Source organism: Scleropages formosus, chromosome 1 (assembly GCF_900964775.1).
Source record: "Scleropages formosus chromosome 1, fSclFor1.1, whole genome shotgun sequence".
Taxonomy (NCBI): Eukaryota; Metazoa; Chordata; class Actinopteri; order Osteoglossiformes; family Osteoglossidae; genus Scleropages; species Scleropages formosus.
In genome coordinates, this window is record NC_041806.1 from 9327606 (window position 1) to 9350938 (window position 23333).

The 23333-nt window shown below is 41.5% G+C and overlaps 1 protein-coding gene across 2 annotated transcripts; it reads left to right on the forward strand.

Moving 5' to 3' along the window:
* Positions 1 to 25: 25 nt before the first annotated feature.
* On the forward strand, positions 26 to 19501 carry hdac6 (histone deacetylase 6). 2 transcript variants are annotated; one of them, XM_018753008.2, is made up of 28 exons: positions 26 to 123; positions 1326 to 1439; positions 1892 to 2005; positions 3217 to 3299; positions 3660 to 3747; positions 4142 to 4182; positions 4283 to 4379; positions 5879 to 5976; positions 6171 to 6275; positions 6463 to 6531; positions 7716 to 7842; positions 8030 to 8095; positions 8195 to 8254; positions 8557 to 8646; positions 8764 to 8870; positions 11146 to 11213; positions 11300 to 11441; positions 11763 to 11891; positions 13078 to 13246; positions 13457 to 13659; positions 14502 to 14694; positions 14857 to 15006; positions 15161 to 15335; positions 15620 to 15996; positions 16092 to 16232; positions 16932 to 17078; positions 17299 to 17427; positions 17597 to 19501. In XM_018753008.2, the coding sequence occupies exons 2-28, from the start codon at positions 1356 to 1358 to the stop codon at positions 17663 to 17665; spliced, it is 3321 nt and encodes a 1106-aa protein (XP_018608524.1). In that variant the 5' UTR covers positions 26 to 123; positions 1326 to 1355; the 3' UTR covers positions 17666 to 19501. The 2 variants fall into 2 exon arrangements, with proteins under 2 accessions (XP_018608524.1, XP_018608525.1); XM_018753009.2 differs by having other exon boundaries at positions 1895 to 2005.
* Positions 19502 to 23333: the final 3832 nt, after the last annotated feature.

Below are 23333 nucleotides of genomic sequence, written 5' to 3' on the forward strand. Positions count from 1 at the left end.
AAGTGCATTATTAGGGGCGTGACGTCATCAGACAGCGCCCGCTCCCCCGAGCGAAGGGGCGCGTGCACGACGACGTACGGTACTTTCAATTTTGGCGCTTGGGAAGGACTGTTACGTTTCGAAGTAAGTTAGTTAGCGTAAGAATGCACTTCATACAGCAGAAGGTGTACAGCGCTTCTTTGAATTTCTGTATTTTTACAGGCGACCTCATAACCAGACCAGCCCGCCGTAGTGGGCGTAGCCGGGACAGTGCGAGCCAATACGTTTTAGTTTGCTTTTTTATAACATATTTTTTTATTGACAGAGACGTGGCTAGTAAGCGTTAACGGTTAATTTTGTGTAACGAGCTGGGCTTAGCCGTACCGTACGTTGTGTTTCGTATTGTGAGTGTGTCGCGCGCTACTAGCTAGCTAATTCATGATTCACATTGTCTCAGACAATCATCAGGTCTGTCTCTCGTCCTAAATAAACTGAGGCGATGATGAGGATCCAGGATTTCCCTCGTGCTTTAACTTAAGTTTATCCGCTCATCATGTGATGATGGGTTTACTCAACGTCCTGTAGGGTCGTGTAGTCAGGGTGTCGCCGATATTTATTTTATTGTCGGTTACTCAGTAAGTTACTGGTCCTGCGTGACCATGATGACAGTTCAGCTGGTTCACAACAGCAGTGACAACATACATACACGAACAGTGGAATCCCACAGTGACACCTTTTACCTCATGAGACAAAAATGAGCATGGTCCATGGAAAGTTCTGGTTTGCCAGTGGTCGATGTGGATGGTGGTCCAGCATGGGGACGTTTGACCCTTTACAAATGTGCAGTACTGTCTTGTTTAAGCTCAATCAATGGAGGATTTCCTTTGTATTTAATACTGAACAAGTTCAGGATTGTATTTAGTGAAATGCTGGTTTAATTTTCATACAACTGACCATTTAACAAAAATCAAATTGTGTGACAAAAGTCCATATGATGAAATTAATATACATAAAGTATAATAAGGCTTACATATCAGTCACAAATTCTCATGAGCACTAAGTGTACATAGTTTTACTTAATTTTACTAAACTCGCTGTTGTAAGTTGATCACAGGTATAGCTATACGACCTATGCTTGTCTTACAAGTTACCGTTTTTCTAGGGTTCCGGATTTAACTGTAAAGAGTAGTGACTGTGAACAATTAAGTGTATAAAAACCATAATTGGAAGTTAGCAAGCACCGAAGAAACACAAACCGCTTCTTTTCTGCATTAAATCTCAGATACGAGATGTTACTCATTTGTCTGGTGTCCATAAAAGTGAACTTTTCTGTTTTCCCTGTAAAGCCCTGAGCAGCGAGTGCAAGTTTTTCTGGCATGGATTCTACACCTGATCCCTCAGGGTCAAAATCACCAAGAGGCTCCACCCATTCATCCAGATCACCAGACTCTGCACCCAAAGTCAGTCAGTTACTTGGCCTAGTGAAACCTCTGTTCTTGGCAGTTGTCAGTTTTTCGTTCTGTAAAAATTAGATGTTTACGGCTTTCTTCTGCAGTAAATGAAAGTCAAGCAGTCTACTAACAACATTGCTTTTTAAATAAAATGTTACTGATTTAAATGGGGTAGATAGTAAACTTTGTTTTGATTTACTGTTTCATATTTCTGTACTATATGTGTAGTAAAAAAATCTGATATCCCACATCTCTATTAAGGCAGGTATTGGAAATAATTAAGTTTGAGGACTTGTCCTTTTCCTGAGATCATGGGTGCGCATTCAACTTAGCATTTCCAGTCATTGTTAATCATTAATACTGGAACATTGCCATATAGTACATTTATGAAACATTAACCATGTATAAGAACATAAACTCATTTACTTTTGAATTCACCTTTTTGATACCTTTCTCGCCAGAAGAAGAGCACCAAGCCTAGCAGCAAAAAATCTAACCTCAAAGAGGTTCGCAAGAAAGGCAGGATGGATCGAAGCCGAGGAGAAGAAGAAATGAGTAATCAACTGAAAAGCTTGGTATGAGCACACTGACTCCAGAGATTTGCTCAAACTGAGAATAACAGTCAGATGGTGTCCTTTTGAAATATGAAAAAATGTAGTATTAATGCTGGAAAAGCATTTAATAATATAACATTAGTACTTTCTATGTGTGGATGTGCTTAATATCCTGTATTTTCAAATTCAGTGTTAGTGTCCAAATTATGCACATGTAAATAACTGAAATTTATGTACCCACTATGTGGTAGCTTTTAAGGTATTTTGAATAATCTCAATAATCTCTTGCTGTAATTTTAGAAGTGTTAAAGGTGCACTTGTGATAATGAAACACATTCATTTATTTGCCAAATTAAAGCAACAGAATATTAATATATTAGTCTATTAGTCCCTTAGAATATAACTTTTCAGTTGCTACTAATAATTACAGTGGTGGCACAGCGAGTAGCGCTGCTGTCTCACAGCACCTGGATGGTGTGAGAGAACACGGGTTTGATCCCCACTCAGTCTGGGTGGAGTTTGCATGTCCTCCCTGTGTCTGCTCTGGTTTCCTCCCACAGTCCAAAGACATGCTGTTCAGGTTCCCCCATAGTGTGTGAGTGAAAGAGAGAGTGTGTTTCAATGATGTATGGATGAGTGTAAGTAGTGTATCTAGCAGTGTAAGTCACCTTGGTGAATAAATTGTGTGGGCTGATAACTCTACATTGAGTTTGTTGGAAGTTGCTTTGGACAAAAGCTTCTGCTAAATGAATTAATGTAAATCTAATAATTTCTTAGTTTAAATGATTAAATTTACATTTAAAACACAATTAGTTTAAATGTTATTGTTGTTCATTTTGTCAGAACAATGTAGTCTTGCAGGCTATGCAGAACTGTAAAACTGTAACTAAATTAGAATTGATAACCTTAGTTGAAACCAGTGACCTCTAGATCACTTTCTTGCTTTGATTTAAAACAACTTTTAACCCAGTAACATTTACTGAAAGACTCTGTTGGAAGTGTACAGTCAGATCTTTATGCATACTCGTCTTACACTTTGAATGAGTATCCTGCTAGTCATTCGGTATTTCTGAAAGAGTTTTACGATTTGGAGCATCTTCTCTTAGGACCTGTGCTGCCAGGTTTGCCGCGACCCCATTTGGAACAAGCAGTTTCAGTCAATGTATGTGTGTGTGTGTGTGTGTGTGTGTGTGTGTGTGTGTGCGTGTGTGTGCGCGCGTGCATTCTCTTAGGACCTGCATGGTAAACCAAGGCCCACGGGGACAGGCCTGGTTTTCAGTGACATCTTCACTCACCACCGCTGCCTCTGGGACAGGTATTCGTTTTCTTTGTCTTTGTCTTCTCAGCCTTCTGCTGGAATTCTCTACAGAATAGTCTCTCCTAGTGCAATGCATAGCACAACTTGGCATTTTATTTTTGTTGTGCTTTACTCCTGTTTGTTCTATTCTACAGCTAATGTAAATGAATGTTAGCATGAATCAGCAGATATACTACTTGATATATTTCAATAGGCTATTTGGCCCGAGAATCTATATTTGTAAGATTTATTTTCATGCTCATCCGAGAATAGCAGTTTTGATGATTGAACAAGGACTTATCTTTTGTAAGATTAATTAGGCCAAAAGCAGGTGACTAACCCGTAATTCATTATGTGATTACCGTGTGTTTTACTCAGCTGCCATTCTGAGAATCCGGAGCGAGTAGTAACTATCCTGGAGAAGGTGAAACAAGAAGGGCTCTTCTCACGCTGTGTGGAGGTTGAGGTGAGTAATATGCCACAACCAACTTGGCCCCTTCATAGGTGATGAGACAAATAAATGCCGGGGGTTTGAGACTTTTCTGTCTTTTGTTTTTACAATATTGTACTCGCATAATCATGACTCAGTGGTCTTTTAAGCACTGTTCTGTTGTTCATACTGAAGACTGGTAAATGTAGGGCATTTCAACCTCTCCTCAGGCTGCTTTTCTAACATATCCAAAGCTTTAACTGAAAAGGAAACAACTATGTCATGATCCTTTTCAGGAATTCACACCATTTTACATAGCTTTAATTTAGAGGCAGTAAAAGGCTATGAAAGGAAACACCGAGTCCTCATTTCCACATGTGAATGAATCATTATGAATTATGCTAAATTCTGCGCATTTGTTGTGTTTCAGGCAAGGAGTGCTGTTGAGGAAGATCTTCTGCTGGTGCACAAGTAAGTAATATTAGCAATTATTTGATGGTAGCAGGATTTTATTTGTAAGGTAGTTCTTTGTTTTAAACGCCCTTAACCATTAGTGTTTCTGGCTCTGTAGAAGAGAATATGTTGAATTGATGAAGTCCACACAGAACATGACGGAAAGCAAGCTCAGGACTCTCTCTGATACTTACGACTCTGTCTACCTGCACCCAGTGAGTCCCTGGTTGCTTTATTCATTTCATTTCATGCACTTTTATATACCCTAAGTTGTACATCACTTTGGAGAAAAGCATCAGCTAAATTCATAAGTATAATTGCAATGGCAGTTACTCCTTAAGCAGTAGCTTCTTTTGAGCATAATTTATGGTATTGGAGAATGATGTCATGTTACCATGACTTGCATCTGACATCGAGTTTGTATTGTATCTCATCTCTTCAACTTAACTGTATTATCATTAGATAATATCTTCTACAAATCGAGTTGTTAGCATTATTTTATAATCACAGATTGATAATGTGACTTTTGAGGTCTTTTTCCCATCTTCTTTGCTGCTTCACTTGACATTTTTTCAGTGTTTTTTCCCTTTGCAGAAATAGTATAAGAAAATTTTGCTTTTTGATATTCTTTTAAATAGGATTTTGCGGACTTTGTCGCACTTCTTTTCAAAGTAGTTCTCAGACCCTGGTCCCAGCAGCTCATTTTTGAGCTATCATTGAACAGATTGCACAAATAAAGTGATGCTTGAATGAGCTGAGAGCTTTTTGTGTTCGTGGTTTTTGTTTATGAGGAAATCCTGTTACAGTGAATACAGTATAAGAAAACGTGTTCTTAGAGGTCAATTTTTCAGTTTTTTTTTAGAGACACTTTGACAAAAAGGTGTTATAGCGCGAGGGATTGGGGTGGATAGTGAAGAAGGGTATTTCTTTTCAAGAGACATTATAGTGAGAGTGCTGATGCTGGGAGGGCAGATAGTGGGATACCCCTCTATGTTGTAATTTCTTGCAGGTGATTTTGTGCCAGGTAAACACTGTTTTTATTTGCACATTTATAAAACTTGAGAATGAATTGTATTGATTTTAAAGTGTATAACTGAAAGACTAAAAACAATAGCATACATAATTCCTTGCAAGCACTGATTGAAACCAAACACTGTATGTGTTTAAATGGCACCAAAGAGATACAGCAAAATTTCATAACAAATATTTGATGACTAACAGAGTGTGAGTCAACAGATACTTTTTTAGTTTGTTTGAATCGTGCCACACATTCCAAGAATAGCTCATTGAAAGCTAATTGCAAAACCAGCATACACATGGGACTGCCAAGATCACGGCTGAGAACTGCTTACCTAAATAGTTCTCTTTTTTTAAGCAGTTACATGTGGCCAGTTTTTTTCTATCATAATATTAAAACACAAATGTAAAACCATTTCACTCCAACCTGAAACGTATACCATATACACACAGTTGTTTTGATTTATGTGACTGAAGTTTTGATATGGAGATCTAGATTTTCCATTTATTACACAGCATTGTTACAAAAAAGCTTATGAAAATGTCTTAGAGCTACTGTAAGAGAAATACTGTACCTAGCAATTACTAAATGAGGCTACTGTAAAGGACTCGTCCTCCTGCAGGCAAATGTTGCTAGTCTGATGGTGCTGGATAAGTGCAGGTGTTGGTTTGTGACCTGCTGTGTCATGCCATACAGGAATCTTTCCTCTGTGCCACTATGGCGGTTGGCTCCATCCTGCAACTTGTCGACAAGGTGATGTCGTCAGAGTTACAAAATGGATTTTGTGTTGTCAGGTAGGACAGAGAAGAAAGTTCCTTTTTTTGCTTATAAAACATTTTATATTTGCATTTAAAATACATTTGGACACAAATGTTTTGTTTGGCAACGTGATTAATAATTTAAAATGCATTAAGATGCTTTTTCTGCTTCTGTGTTGGTTTTTAAATAGTTTGCATTACTTCTCACCAATTGTTACTGACATTTCCAGACCTCCGGGTCACCATGCACACGTTGACATGGCGAATGGTTACTGCTTGTTCAACAACCTGGCCATTGCAGCACGTTATGCACAGAAACAGTATGGCCTTGAGCGGTGAGTTTGATGACATATCCATTACCACAGGCCACCATGTCTTTTAGCTTGTGCTGATGTTACTATGAATGTGTGAACTGGTCAGTTCAGTCTTTACCGAAGAAGACTTGTTCCACACTTTGCATCTACAGCGCTAATGAGCAGTGGTTCGGTAAAAGTGCTTTATCTTTGTCTTTGTATTCAATAGGGTTCTGATCGTGGACTGGGATGTGCATCACGGCCAGGGGATCCAGTACATCTTCCAGGAAGATCCCAGGTACGGCACCGGTTCCATTGGACTATACCCATTTTTTTTGCATGGAAATACAAGGATTAAGAGTACTGAATAACAGCTTTACTATCACACCTGTCTTTTCTCTGAAATAGACTGTGCAGTCTCTGACAGCATCACATTTCAGACCCTGCTTGTTAAAACAGGTTGATAGGTGCCAGGCAAATTTGTGTGTGAGAAATTTAAAACAGTGGGCAAAAGAGTAGATTTAAGAGAATGAATTGGGAGTTGTACATTTTGCCAGAAATGCTGGTGTGAAAATGTCAGAAGTGACAGCTGTGCTGGAATTCTTCACACAACAATGTGTAATCAAAAATACGCAACCACCTGAGCAGAATCTAGGCTGCTGCAGATTTGCGGTTACCAAACGCTGTCTGAGGATCAAATCATTTCAGTAACAGACAGCCTACAGTCAGTTGACTGTAAGGTGAATGTAACAGTTTTTCCAAGACTCATCAGAACATACAACTCATTCCTTTTGAATATTCCTGTGTAGCAGCCAACTACCTTACTGAGTACTAGTCTGGTTGTTGAAAACAAGCTCCAGTAAGCTAAGGAATATTGGATGAGTAAAAAAGCTACACTGTGTGATGAATCCATGTTCCTACTCTTTCATACTGTTCAGCAGACCAAGATATGGCAGTAATCACAGTCCCTCCTGTGGTGCTGTAGTATTTTAGTCTCACGCATTTGGCCCTGGTATTGAAGTGATGACATTTGAATGCTGCCTTATCGGAACATCCTTACCAGTCAGCTTCATCCCTTTGTTGCAGCACAATATGTATTACTGAAAGGGCTTTTCAGATTTAGGGTTGTTCAGGAAAAGTTCCTAGGACAAGACTGTAAGTTCAGTCACTTCTTTTGGATTGCGGAATCAACAAATCTCAGTACAGTTAAGCATCGCTGGGGTGAGAAAAATTTAGTAGAGATCCAGCACCAAGTAATTTACAGAAACTATGGGAAGCCAGCTTCCCTGTATTGTGCTGTGTAACTCTTGCTGAGTCGATTTCCAAACAAAATCAGTCTTTTCAATTCCAAAATTATTCAGTATCAGGTACTTCAACTTAATAAAGTATCCATTCGGTGTCTCTGTACAGTAATAGTAGGGTAATATCTTGAGTAGACTATTTGTGTATGGTTCCCTGAACAAACACACTTTTTCCCAACAGTGTGCTGTACTTCTCAGTGCACAGATATGAGGAAGGCACATTCTGGCCACATCTGCCCGAGTCCGACAGCAGTGCGGTGGGCACAGGGGCAGGCAAGGGTTATAACATCAACCTACCTTGGAACAAGGTGCCACGTCACACCTGGGAGCACTGTCTAGCTATGCTCCCCTCTTCTTACATTTCCCATTACTGTTTTTTTTATGTCGTCATGTTCAAGCCCTTGAAAAGCATCCTTTGTTATGTCTTCTCTTATTGTTGAATACATACTGAGGGTTTGGGTCGGCTCATTCATTCCTCCCTCTCTTATCGTGCAGATTAAAATGGCAGATGGGGATTACATTGCAGCCTTTCAGCAACTGCTGCTGCCTGTGGCATATGAGGTACTTTGGAGATCCCACATGAGCTCATTCCTGTGTTTTGATAAGCATTACTATAATTAAATGACCGTGTAGATGCTAATAGTCTTGTCCTCTTTCCAGTTTGAGCCTCAGTTGGTGCTTGTAGCAGCTGGATTTGATTCTGTGGTGGGGGATCCCAAAGTGAGTTTTAGTTTCTCCTCATTTTATGTTCCATTATGCAGAGGTAGTGTTCACATTGGAGTTTCTACCCAATTTTGTTAACATCCACTGTAGTGTAAGGACATCTTGGTGTTTTCTTAGTTTTTGTCTAATTAGATCAGCGAACAATTATAGACCAGTTTTGTGGCTTGTAGTGTATCCAAGTAATAAAATAATTTTACATTTGGAATTTCAAAATCAGTGAGTTTATCATTTATGATTGTAGTTTTGTGCGGTTTAATTCAAACACTTAACTGATTTCTGTGCATGGGTTTTCTCCCTAGGGAGAGATGTCTACCAGTCCGCAGTGTTTCGCTGTGCTGACCCACCTGTTACAGGGCCTGGCCCAGGGCAGGCTTGTGCTGGCCCTGGAGGTATTAGAGTTTTGGAGTGTCCTTCCTTCTGCAGACTGCCTATCACAATCACAGTTTTTCTCTAGAGAAATACATGCTTTACTCGGCTCCTTCAAGGAACTATCTTTGTTTTGTCAGGGGGGATACAACCTGGAGTCAACTGCTGAAGGAGTGTGTGCTTGCTTGCGGTCACTGCTTGGGGATCCCTGCCCCCAACTTAATGCACCAGTAACCCCCTGTGAGAGGTAAGTGGTTGTGCGAAACACTCCATTCCATGTTGTTTTAGCTCTTTCATTGGTAGTTTTATTAAGTCAGATTATATTTTGTCATATTTAGCTTATGTGTTATTTATAGAGATATGTAAAGATTGTGTCAATTACAAAGAATATATAGCTCGCTGTCACTGCTTTATATTTACATTTATTCATTTAGCAGATGCTTTTCTCCAAAGTGACGTACATCTCATAGAAAATACAGTGTGTGCATTACATTAGCAGAAAGAGAGACATAGATGCAGACACGTGATTCTTAAGTACAGTTAGTTACTTTCCACCACACGAACCAATGTTCATCACACGAGTAGTCGCATAAAACTTTACCCAAGTATCAATTGCAAATCGCCTTCCTAGTAGTTTTTTTGAGATATATAAACATTTAATTACATTACAGGAGCAGCTTTGTAAAGGTTTATCCGGGCATGATGTTAAAGTTATAGTGCATGAACATTTACACCTTACATGAACTTAAGAGATCATGGGTGAAGTGAGTCTGAAGCTTTCTGTGGTTCACAGTGTATTAGTAAAGTAGCCTTTCTGTGGCCCCAGCCCAGCCTTCTGTATTGCAACTGGAAGTGCACTGCTATGACTCTCAATAGCTGTTTGTGCCTGAAGTATGGGGCTTCTTATCCTCCAGTCTGTGGTGATGTAGTGAGAAAGCACTGTCAGGCAGCTTTCCGTAGCCCTGCAGACCCACCCATCTTCAGTATTAGGAACACCTGTGTGATGTGTTACCTGTTTAAGGTATTTGCTGGTCACATACCTGGCTCTTGGTGAACAGGAGTGACAGAGACTTTCTCCATCTTTGTAATCCACTGAGAATCAGGACATTTGAATGATAACAGAAGTGATTTCAGCTCAGACTTATTTCTTTGGGATTTTCTCTGGTTAAGTTACAGTCTGAAGTTTAATTTGCCCAGGTGCACTTTGCTCTTCTCACTTTACAGGGTGCAGTATTATGTCCAGTTCTGTGGGACATGCTGCAACCTTTGAGGGAATGAATGTGATGCTGTTATTTTACTGTGTTATTTAGAAGTGGAAATGTATTAACTTCACAGTGCAAATCTAGCTAAGGTTTGTGTACAGAATACACCCATCCCTTGCTATATGGGCCCTCATTTACTTGACCAAACTTTGAGATTTACTATCACTCATCTCGGTATAAGGATTCATTCCCTGGTTTTTAAGGATTTTCCATCTGCAGCTGTGGCAGATTTGGAGTGAAAGTTTCAGACTGGTGGTCCGAGAACACACAAACAACTTTGGATACGGCTTAAGGATGCTGCCAATAGATGCTGTCGCAGTCTCTGTTTACATGTTGTTGTGTGCTCATTTTTATCTTCAATTCCTGCTTTGTTACTCATGAACAAGGTCTTTAGCTTGAATTGCTCCAGTGAAATGTTCACCATCATGAATAGGTAATTTATACCTGTTGGTATTGTATGTTACTTAGTGCGCAGAACTAACAATATAAGTGACTTTGGAGAAATGCATCAGCTAAATAGAGAACTGGAATGGGTTGAAACACACTGAGCGTGCCGAAACAAAGATTTGATCATTACTTTACAAAGCGCTTGAAGCACCCCTTTCCTCCTTGTTCCCTAACACGTTATATCGTCATCAAAATCTTCACTCCAGCCTTTGATGAGCTGTTTCCACCGATTCCTCTATTGCATTTCTGGTTTAAACATTGACATTCCATTTAAATCATGCTTACTACATGCATACATTTCTTAAATAGACCACAATAAGCTGTTGCGTTTAATTTTGGGCTATTTTTTCTGTGTAACTCTGAAACTCATGAGGTTTGTGCTTTGACAGAGGAACATCCATAACACACCAGCTTTGATTCCACTGCATTTAAAACTTTATAATAGCTTGTTATTTATAAAGCTTCGCTTAATCTTATTAATGGCTGTGTATGTTTGCATTGTTTTTGAATGAACTTGTGACTGAGCAGGAACAAATTATATTTCCCAAAAGAAATAATGATTTACTCACTGATTCATTAACTGATTTCACCGACTGATCAGGTTTCAATAAAAAAAAGGATGGATGTATTTGTACTATTTCTCTATGTTTTACATGTTGTGAGCATTTGGGTGTTTGTCTGACTGGTTCGTGCCAGTCTTTTATTTTTTTGGATGTCTTTACAAGATTGATTTTTGAAATATCTGCATTTGTCTGTATTTGTGTGTATAAGTGTCTGTGTATCTACCTGTATCTATATCTGTGTGTGTTCCAGTGCACTGAAGTCCATCTCCCAGACCATCTCCTCACTTTATCCCTTCTGGACCAGTCTGCAGATACTGGGTATGTGTTCAAGGATTGGCTACAGTATTTGTTGCACTTTGAGCTGCTTTGTGTTGGTGGAATGTGACTGCATGTGTTACCCACAGAGGGTGGCCCTCTTCCCGGGGGTCACGCTACACCCACAGCCATGCTGCAGAAGCCCCATCAGTGTCCATGGGAAAGTGCATCACCGCTCACGGGACTGGTATATGATGAGAGGATGATGGAGCACCACAACATGTGGGACAGGTAAATGTTTCCTGGCTGCTAACAATAGGGACAATAAAACATATTTATGACGTCACAGATGCTTGGGGGACCGCAGACTCTTCTGTCTCTTTCCATATTATGTACTAATGTAGTTGTTGCTTAGTTTAATCTGCTTAATTGTTTGCTTTAATGAAGTCACCACACAATTACATGAGAATTTATGGCTACTCTGATTTATGTAGCTTGGCAGAATTCCAGTGATCAACTAGAAAATTCCACTTGGCTCCTGTCTTGTGATTGCACTCTTTGAAGACTTCAGTTTTCTAAAACTGAGCTTCTGAAATGTTGCCTCCCCTAAAGCCACCATCCTGAGCTCCCACAGAGGATTTCTCGCATTTTCTCCCGTCATGAAGACCTGGGCCTGGTCTGTCGTTGCCATCGGATACCAGCACGCCTTGCAACAGAAGAGGAGTTAGCATTGTGCCATAGGTAGGGCAGCGCTCATCACCTCATAGCTGTTTACATCCAATGTCACTTTGGCAAACTGTGCACTCATAGGTTTCCTTATGAAAGATGCAAGCATTCTTAATTAAGCATGAAAAATGTGTATACCAGTACACCTTTACCTCATACTGACAAGGTTTAAGTTTAACATGGACAGCTAGCTTTGGTGTACACTGGAAATGCACTTAGTGGAAATTTATTGTCACATAATAGAGTGTGTGTCAGATTTAGTGGACAGCTTGTCTGTTAAGTGGTAGCAAGAAACAGGAATGAATACACACAATGGGGCAGTGGGTAGTATAGTACTTAGAATGTTTACTTTAAAATCGAAATCTCCGGTAAGAATTCCCTGCTTCATAAGTGGGTAAGTGATTGTTTCTTTGACATTTTCTATTGCTTTGGTGAAAAGCAGGCGGATAACAGTTAAAGGGCGTAAAAAATCATTCAGATCACCATTTGTTTGGTTTTCTTTGTTTAATAGTGTGCCACATGCATCTTTTCCATGCTCACTGAGTGAACATTATTGTTTCATTGTTTTCTTTGTCATTAAACACATTTGTTGTTGTTTTTTTATATTTGATTATATAAGTCTTAAGTGTCGAGTCCAGCTCAGGTGTGTGGAGTTTGCATGTTTCTTCCATGTTTGCACCTCCAGACATGCATTATTAATTTCTTTAGCTGAAAACTGTGTCCAAGAAAAGTTAGAATGCCAGATACAGTATACTAAATTACCTACAATCCTTCGTCCATTTATTCAGGCATATATACAAACTAGGCTCAATTTAGAGTAACAAATTAACCTGAAACACATTTCTTTGGACTGTGGGTGGAAACCAGAGCATCTGGAGGAATTCCACGCAAACGCAGGAAGAAAATGCAAACTCCACACGCCTGATCAGACAGGTCACATGCTATGAGCCAGAATTTGTCCCCATGAACTTCATTTCATGCCTTATAGCACACAGAACAGGGTGGAAAAAAAGACATTTGCCTCATGATGCACTTAGCAAGTTTTGCAGCAAGTAAAATTTGGTAAAACTAGATGTAAACACAAGATTATTCAAAAAAGTGGAATATGAACAAACAGGTGTACAGCAATTAAAAATACATCCATGAACACTTGACTTATAGGTATATAGTTGCTGTAGTCAAAAATGACTCTTTTTCCCAGCTTGGAGCACATTGCCAAGATAAAGTCATCAGAGGAAATGAAGCCCAGAGACTTACACAAGCTTGGGGGCGAGTACAACTCCATCTACATTAGCCCTGAGAGCTACAAATGTGCCCTGTTGGCTGCTGGGTCATGCTTTAACTCTGCCCAGGCCATCCTGACTGGACAGGTACGCACATGCGCAAGCTGCTCAGGGCATTGTATGTGACCTACACTGATTATGGTGACCTGTTAGTATGTGTTAGAATGTTTGTGTGTGTGCGTATGTAAGACTGGAGAGTGAATGTCTCTGTGTCCACGTGTAGTGAAATATGAGCAGACTATATGCGTATTTATGTGTATCTATGAGAGTGACCATGTGTCTTGTGCTCACACTCAGGTGAAGAACGCCGTGGCGATTGTGCGGCCACCAGGCCACCATGCCGAAAGGGACATTGCCTGTGGCTTCTGTTTATTCAACAATGCAGCACTGACTGCTCGCTATGCCCAGAAACTTGCCAAGACACCCCTTAGGGTCCTCATCCTTGACTGGGACGTCCACCACGGCAATGGCATCCAACACGTCTTTGAGGAGGACGATAGGTAGACTCGTGTGCTTCTCTGCGCTCAGCAGCATGACACAGCAGGTTTAGTTGTCAACTCCTGTGGATCTCGTGGTTACTGTGTCCCTGCTGAGACCACCTGTGTTCTGTAGATGTTGTTTGTGTGCAGTAGTGTTGGATTCCAGCTTTACCCACCAGTGCCATCAGCTATAGCATAGTACGGTAAATAATTCAAAGTGAGGTAAAACACCAGAGATCTTAATATAGTAAAAGTACAATTCTTGGGTCATGGTGGCATTTTTTATTCTGTGCACCCTTCTATTTAAGGGTGCTTCTTACTGTGACCATTTCATGATTTTAATGTTGCAGTGCATTAATTTTATGTTTTATATAGTCTTACTGTCTTATAATGACCTTGCAATTAGATTTTATTAGGTATTCTAGTGTTTTGTAGTGGACATGTGCAAAGCAATGACAAAAAGTGAATGCAAATATCATGATGCAAAAGAAATGTGAAAAATTGCAAAAAACTTTTATTCTCATTATGTTCCAAAGACTGTGAAAGTCAGAACTTAGTCTTCAGCTGGGTCATTTGGACGATTTTTGAGATTTTGAGGTTCAAGTAATTTTAGACAATACAATTTCCGTCATTGTGTATATAAATGGGTTTAAATATTAAAATGTTTGAATAGTTTTTAACGGTTGTATTTAATAAGCTGACTTTTCCAAAGTATAAATACGTTGGATTTTTGTCCATTTGGGTTTTGTGAAATCATTGGGTTCAGTCAGGTTTTGTTTCTCCTGATAAAGGTTCTTAGGAGCAGACAGTCAAATATTCAGTCACATACTGATTGGTGCCCTTTCTTTCTCTGTGTCTGTTAGTGTGCTTTATATTTCACTGCACCGCTATGACAATGGCCAGATTTTTCCCTTCTCTGAAGACGCCAACTATGACAGGGTGGGCCGGGGCAAGGGGCTCGGCTTCAACGTCAACATTCCCTGGAGTGGCAGCAAGATGGGTGACTCTGAGTACCTGGCTGCATTCCATATGGTGGTGATGCCCATTGCTAGACAGGTACAGAACGTGGCACACACAGCTGTGCTGCACTTCCTTGTCGTAACTGTTACAGTCATACTACAACTATTAGCGCAAAATGTTGTTTTTATGCAAGTCAGGTATTATGAGTACTGTTTCCCTGTAGTTAACACTTCTGTTCTATCCCTGTACCCCTGCCAGTTTGACCCTGAGCTGGTGCTGGTGTCAGCAGGTTTTGACGCCGCACGGGGTGACCCCCTAGGAGGCTACAAGGTCACTCCAGAAGGCTACGCTCACATGACACGCCTGCTAATGAGTCTGGCCGGTGGGAGAGTTATGCTCATACTGGAGGTGTGTATCTCTACAGCACATTGAATAACAAGTGCACAGCACTGCTCCTAAATACTGTGTACGCATTAAACACTATGCAAAATGTATTTCTGGAGACTTGGGGGGCATCTAACTTCTTTGCTTTTCTTGCATCTTGACTCTTCCTCTTCCCCAGGGAGGATACAATCTGACTTCCATCTCAGACTCCATGTCAATGTGTACCAGCATGCTCCTAGGTGACACCCCTCCATCGCTGTCTCAGCTGCTTCCCCCGCATCCTGAAGCTGCCCTTATCATCAACCGTGTCTTACATACACATGCCCCCTATTGGAGCGGCCTGAGAATACAAAGTAAGTGCTGCTGCCATTGCGGTATTGGGCCATTTACATTCTGCATTGTGTCCTTGTTTTTGTGCCATGCGCTTACTGGTAGTTTACTGTAAACTGTGGATTATTGATTACAAAGCTGTATGTGAACTGCTTGTTGGAAATAAGCTACACAGGTGTTTGCAATAACAATGTGATGATGTGGACAAGATGCTAAATTAGATGGGTTTCAGACATGGTTTAAAACATAAGAGAATTTTGGCCAAGACAGGATTCGGTTTCTTCCTAATTGTTTTGCCTGTCTTTAGTTCCGGAGTACCTGCCTTCGTCTGTGCCATCCCACAAACAGAAGAATAAACGCCCTTCAGCTGGCAGAGGCAAGAACCCAAAACAGGCGACCCCAGCAGGAAGTCCTGCACAGCGATCCCTGCCTGTGACCCCGGGGCCAGTGGCCGGGGGGAGCCCAGAAAAGGATGAGGAGCTGGAGGGCATTGCACAGGGACTGCGGTCTTTGGACCTTGACACCGTATCCTCCAGCTCCAGTCCAACTTCAGTACCTGTAGGGGGGGGAAGGCGGAAGGTGAAGCCTAAACCACAGGACAGTCCAGCCCCCCAGGTTCACGTGACACCAGAGAAGAAAGAGAATGAAGATAACAGCCTCCAACATGACAAGACAGGTGTAATGGTAGGTCATTGTGAAAGTAGACCTGTTCTATACTGCTGTTTTACTGATTGTGTTCCAGGAGATTCTATATGTCTTTTATTTTTATCTGTCTCCAGCCAGTCAAAGAATCAGCTTTAGATACTGTTGCTACGGGAGACGTTCAGACTGGAGAACTGGGGGAGGCGTCTGGATGGACAAAGTCAGTGGAACATCAGACTGTCTTTGAGCTTTTCAGCAGAGGCCAGGATATAGAAGGGGTGAAGTATTGTCATAAAACCTCCAAAAATTACATGTACAATTACTAATTTTGCTGACAGGTTTCTCCAAAGCAACATACAATGGTTTCTGTGTAGCATTTTGCTGACATCTTTATTCATGCTTACTTTTATTGGCATATACACTGCAGGTAACCCCTTACAGTTATGCACCCATCCACACACCAGAGCCATGGGACGCAGACATACACACAGTCACACACTTTGTGAAATTTAGAATCACCAGTTCAGCTGAAACATGTCTTTGAACCGTGGATGGAGACCAGAACATTCACAAGAACCCTGCATAAACGTGGGGAAAAAATTCTAACTCCACACAGAATGAGCTGGGATCAGGTCTACGTCCAGTCGCACAGACCAGGCGCCGTCAGACACCAGAGCTACTGCCTCCACTGCCGCTCTGCATTACAGAATTCATGCAAACTTCTTATGGACTAATGAAAAAGTCTGTTAACTCTTTTGAGTTTAAATCAGAAGGTGCAAAACTTTTCACATAAGTTTATTTTTTGCAGTGTGTTTCTGTATGTTGTAGCTATAAGTCCTAAGAAGCTAATTTTACCAAAAAGGCAGTTAACACAGAAAACCATTTTTATTTATTTCTCTGTTCAGTTTATGACACAGTTGTTGGAGCGTATCTTAATAAGCCTGCTGTGATAGTGGGTCCATGTGCCTTTTTGTCAGGGCACGCTGTATGTTGTGGATCCCTTACCCTGGTGCCCACACCTGGAGGTAGTCCGGCCTGTGCCCCCTGGGGGGATAGACGTCTTCCTGCCCTGTGAGGACTGTGGGACAGATACCGAGAACTGGATCTGTCTAGTGTGCTATAAGGTACTCAGTGCATTGGCTACATCTACTGCATCACTTGCGGAAATTCTGGTTCCTTTATGTTCTAATATACGTAATGTTTTCAGCATTATTTTAATAGTATAATAAGTGCCGTAATAAACAGTCGTCTCTATAATGATTAAAAAAACTGTGATGAAACTGAAAAGAAAATGATGGTCATATCAAATTCAATCTTCTTTGCTCTCCTACTTGTTTATGCCAGGTGTTCTGTGGCCGCTATGTGAACCAGCACATGGTTTCCCACGGCCAGGTCTTGGAACACCCTTTGGTCCTCAGCTTCTCAGATCTCTCTGTGTGGTGCTACAGATGCGAGTCTTATGTCCACAACAAGGTGAAAGCTCCAGGCTTATTCTTGTCCTCACTCAGGGTCCCTTATTAAATTGTGTAAGATGCTGTGTCATTTTTCTATCTCCCTCCCCTATCGCTTGGTTTGCGATTTTCTTTTTAATATCTGTAAATTTGTTCTCTTCTGTCCTTTCCCTGCCTTCTATGACATTTAGGTGCTACATGAAGCCAAAAATGCAGCCCATCAGATGAAGTTTGGAGAAGATATTCCCTGTGTTCCCTAAGGAGATGTAACAGAGATCTTGGAGAGTTTCTGGAATGTGGAGGATGGATTAACGGCTGAACAGGATGAGGACTGCTGGAAAATTCGAGATGGATTGTGGGAAATTAGAGGGTAATGGGTACTGGGAGAAAATTAGATTTTGCCCTAGTAACAGCCGGTTTGTTCACATGCTTCCTGTCTTCTCTCCATCCTTCCTCTCCAACAGTTTTCCTTACAAAATGTACGCAGATATGCACATAAATACACATAAGTGCACGCACCAGCACAGAAAGGTCAGCACACACAAAGACAGAATAGTTTAATGGTGAGATTGCAGAATGTGTTCTTGTTATCGTAGTGTCATATACAGTTCGTTGAAGATGTCAATTGTTCTGGAATATCTCTGGTTTGGAGCTAAAATTGAGGTTCTTTGAGAAAAGTGAGTCAGTGCCAAAATATTTTTTAGCTTAGTGTCGCTAAGCAATCACAATACTAGTATTTTGAATACCTCGGGTAGAACAATATATTCAGCCCACATTTAAGCAGCGGAAACCAATCAGCAGATAAACCTCATGGCCGCGGCCACTGTTTTATACCAGCAACAAAGAGCCATTTTTACTGAACTGTCTAGTTTTGCATGTTTAGTGCATGTTGTTTGAATGTCAGTGTTGCCTTGCTCACTTGCAGCAGGACAGGTTACAAAATTTCCAGAAGTTCTTTTTATTATTTTGAATACCATTACAAATACATTTCTTCCAAGTTTATTCTTTTACATACAATATATTCCTGTGTACAATTTCAGGAAACTGGAGAATTGTTATTAATCACATGCATAAAATCAGCAATATGGTGCAATATCTTTTTTAAAATGTTTTTGTGAAGGCAGTTTATAATTGCATTGTTATACTTTGTATAATCAGTAGAAGTGCTGCACATAATTGCACACAGGTTCTCTCATTTTTTGCTATATGACTTTACTTTTATATTATGCACTGTAAAGTGAGGTTTTTGCAGAACATTTTTATGTCCACATTGTGTGTTTTGTCATGTGCCTTTTGAGTGTAGAATTTAGAAGATGAGTACACCAATACACAAAATATGGCCCCTATTTTGATGATGGGATGATGGTGTTCTTGTATCAGTGTCAAGGATCTCCCAGCAGCCTGCGTGTGTCTGCCAAAGCTGTATGGTCAAAGCTGAAATGGAAATTCAAGTGGAGAAGCAAGCTGATGAAACGTGATCATTTCAGTGCAAGGTCACAGAAAGTACTGTAGACAAACTCCCAGTGGTTAGTGCTTACTGCAAATCCAAAGATATCTTGTTCTGTAGACAAACTAAAATCCATGCATTTTGAACAAAGTTTGTACACACCATCATCTGTAAAATACCAGCAGTCAGATTTGAATTTAACAAATGTTTAGATGGATGTTGAAGTAAATTCTAGTTAAACCTAACAAATAATATGCAAGCGGTATAATGAAGCTTTTTAAGGCTGTATGATACACAAGGAGGTAAGTACTTAGAGAAGCTACTGGAAAGACTAATAAAGTTCTACACAGAGGTGTTTGAAATAACTGTTCCGTAACTGTTGGAAAGGTCTGCATCCATAGAGTCCGGTGCTCATCTCTTGGTGGAGCAACTTTGAAAGTATCTACTGAAGTTGCCCAGTGCCCAAGGGGGTGTCATTTTAGTATGTCTTGTTGACCAGGTGAAACTACATTTTTCAAGAATATTGAAGTTAATTATGATATCTACTTTTGTCTGGTTTTGCAGTGTCAGTTTATTTTATGTTAACATGAAGCAACAAAAAGTATACTTCAGAAAGACAAAATAAATATCCTCCGATTAAAAGTGCTGTCTTGTGCGGTACAGTGCCACATTCCTCCATCAGGTTCCACAGAAGAATCTGGAGTAAAAGGAGGGTGAGTTGCAGCATTATGGAGGATCATGTGAAGAGGATGTATTTAAAAAGTTTCTATGGAAATTTGGACCACGTCTATCATGGTAAATTTCACAGAACTGGCCACGAGGTAGCGATTGCTGCATTACTCTTTGTCAGTATCTGGTTGACTTAAGTTTGCTGTCAAAACAGACATTCAAGATACACAGGAAAAGATGTTATACCCTGTGCGTATTTTTCAATGGCTGTACACAAGGACCCAGTCCAACCACCAACCCGAAACCACAAAGAACACCCAGCAAGCCAACGAACATTTTCATGACCTGAGACCAAGAAGCTTAACTGACTTCTCCAACCCACCCACCAAACCAAAACTAATCCCACCAACAAACCAAGCCTAACCAAACAAAAAACCAGCCAACAAGCCATCCCACTAACAAAAAAAAAAAAACCAACCATTAAACCATACCCAACCAAAGCCAAACCAACAGATCAAGTCTCAACCACTGACTTGCTTTCTCAGCTGCTTCAGACGGCTCCTTCACCGCCGCCTTTAAAGAGCGGCCTCTAATATCGAACTCCCCCAACGATGCCGTAGCTGATTTAGCCACAATCCCTCTTACACCTACCTCTACCGGCCTCACATGAGCCCATAATCCACAGTCCCTTGCCTCTGCCACCAGATCTGTATACTTCAACAGTTTCCGCTCATATGCCTCCCCCATAGCATCCTCGAACGGCACTGTTAACTCTACAAAGTACACAATACGCTTGCCCTCCGAATATAATGCCATGTCTGGACACAGGGAAGTAACAGCAATGACCTGCAGAACCTGGAGCTGCTTGCCCACGTCAGCCAACAGCTTCCAGTCCCGTGCGTTACCCCACCTACCAGGGCACGTCTGCCCTTGCATAGTGCTCCTCTCTCCTGCCTGCACAAAACCAATTGCTCTAGCTAACCTGCCAACAGGCAGAGAATTAATAACTTGCCACTTACTCTCAGACACACCTGCTAAACATCAAACTAACCTTACACCCTGACAAAACGTGCCTCAGCGTCACCACATCACCACACAACTTACAAGAACCATCGCCACCTGCCCATTGCTTAACATTCTGTGGCGTCGGTAGCATGTAATAAGTCGCTCCAACAATAAACTTAGGCAGCTCGCCCCCATCGCCCACACATCTTGCCAGCCTTCCTCCTCTCCACGCCTTCCCAGTTGACCCACTGACCCTGCTTAACTAATGCGACCGCCTTTGTACACCTCACCTTCTCTTCCTGCCCCCAAACCTGCTCAGCAACCAACCGGCGTTTGTCTGCCTCCGGGGAAGCACTCCACAACCGCCACAAATGGCCAGAGCCAAACCCTGCCTTCCCTCTCTGCATGTGCTCAATCACGTCCAACAACATCAGCGCCGCTTTTGCTCTCTGAACAGCATCTCTGGGGTTCCACCCCCTACTTGTCCTCAGTGACGGCACCATCTTCCTCACAATCTCATCTTTTGACTCCATTAGAGTCAGCTCCAAACCCACCTTTGCACGCTTGTATTCCTCCACCAAACTTGATACCGGCAGCTCCAACATGCCCTTACCATATAACGCTACACTACTTGAACAGCATGGCACTCCCAGCCATCTTCCTATTGCCATACTAATAACCCGCTCGAGCTTCTCCACCTCCCGGACAGAAAACTCATATACCGTAAGTGGCCACCTAATACGTGCCAAGAGCTCAAACTGCAGACACCACAACTTTAACTTCCCAGGGAGGAGGGATGCATCAATACTCTTTATACCTTCCACAACCACCTCCCTTAGTGCCACAACCTGCTCCTTATCACTTAATACAGAACTATACCATCTACCCAAACTCTTCACTGGCTTCTTCAGAATAAAAGGAATTACTTCCCCATCGATACAAAAGTTCTCCTGTACCACTTTCCGACCAACAATTGAGAGACTCCTTGATTTACTTGGCTTAACCTTCAGCTTAGCCCACTTCAAGTTCTCATTGAGCTTAGACAACAAACGACGCATACTAGGAGCCATAGCTGTAACGGTCGTCATGTCATCCATAAATGCTCTAATAGGGGTTAGGCATGTCCCATCCCGCAGCCTCTCACCACCAACAACCCATTTGGAGGCCCTTATAATAACTTCCACTGCCATTGTGAAAGCCGATGGCGAAATTGTACATCCAGTCATGACCCCAATCTGCAAACGATGCCAAGATGTTGTATAGCTTTCTATACTAAAACAAAACTGAATATTTACATTTAGATTTACATTTATTCATTTAGCAGATGCTTTTGTCCAAAGCGACATACATCTCAGCAAAAGTACAATTTATGTATTACGTTGAGTGAAGGAGACATAGCTGCAGACATGAACGTCTCAAGCAAACCTAGTTCGTTACCTACCACTTGCTGCACCGAGGTTGATCGAATATCCGCAAAGTAGGCTTTCACCAGCCTCGTAACACTTCCAAGAACCTTAAAAAACCTGCACGCCTCCCACAGCAAACTGTGCGGAACCGACCCATAAGCATTAGTTAAATCCAAGAACGCCACACGGAGATCTCTTTTCTCCTTCTTGGCAGACCGAATCTGATGCCAAATCATACTGGTGCGCTCCAAGCACCCTGAGCATCCTGGAAGCCCCGCTTTCTGCACGGAGGTATCAATCAGCCTGTTGGCTTTCAAGTACGCTACCAACCTCCTTGCCACAACACTAAAGAAAATCTTCCCTTCAACACAGAGAAGACTAATAGGCCTAAAGAGGCCTACCCCAACAGCTTTTTCCTTAGGAATAAAAATCCCAGTGTAATAATAAAAACATCCCTCAGTTTGTTCGCTGGGTGAAATCTATAATCAGTGATAGTGAAAAAATATAAGCTGCTTCTGTGCACTCCTCGAAGCGGCCCGCTCCCTCTTCCCTCTTCCTCCACAGCTTGAGTTTCTGTTCTATCAGAATGCATTTTGCAGGCAATTTTTGCTTTGCGGCAGAGGAGTTTTTAGAAAACAGACTAGTGAAAATGGACTAGACTTGGTGGTCCTCAAAGTTGCCGTCTCACTGTAATACAACTATGTCTCTCCTTCTCCTAATGTAATAGAGAAGTTGTGTTTCTCTGAGATGTACGTCGCTTTGGAGAAAAGTGTCTGCTAAATGAATAAATGTAAATATAATGTAATGGAGAACGCAAGATACACTCCAGCCCTCAAACACTCGACACGTAAGAACAGGGCACCTGACGCCTGACACCTTCCTCTGCGCTTTCACCTTCTATTGACTACAAGGAAGGTGTGAGGAACCTCTTAGTGAATCTGAAGACCAGAAGGCTGGCTTTGTCCTTCAGACCATGCCACTCGTGCCACTCCAGTGGCAAAGGAAATGAATATTTTGCCTTTAAACAATTCAAGGTTTGAATGTGTAGGCTAGAGTGCTCTGAAAAGTTAAGGGCTTTGATTGATAAAGTGCGATCTTCTAGTGAAGAAGGCTGCTGCAGAGGTTTGAATGGGATGAAAACCCCACTGTATGGTCTCCTCCAGCTGAGTCGGAGACGGGCTGCAGTGTTCTTGAGGACCGACGATGTGATTCAGCCCTGATTTATACCTGTGGCACCTCTCTGCCCTCTCCTGCATCTCATCCGTTTTCTCCTCCCCAGGACTCCACCCTTCTGCAGCCGCCACTGCTGTTTCGGTTCAATCTGTATTCTTTACCCTCCCGATCTCCTTCTCATCCAGCGTCTGCTTTTTGTGTCTTTAACATGCACTCCTTGGCAAAGCT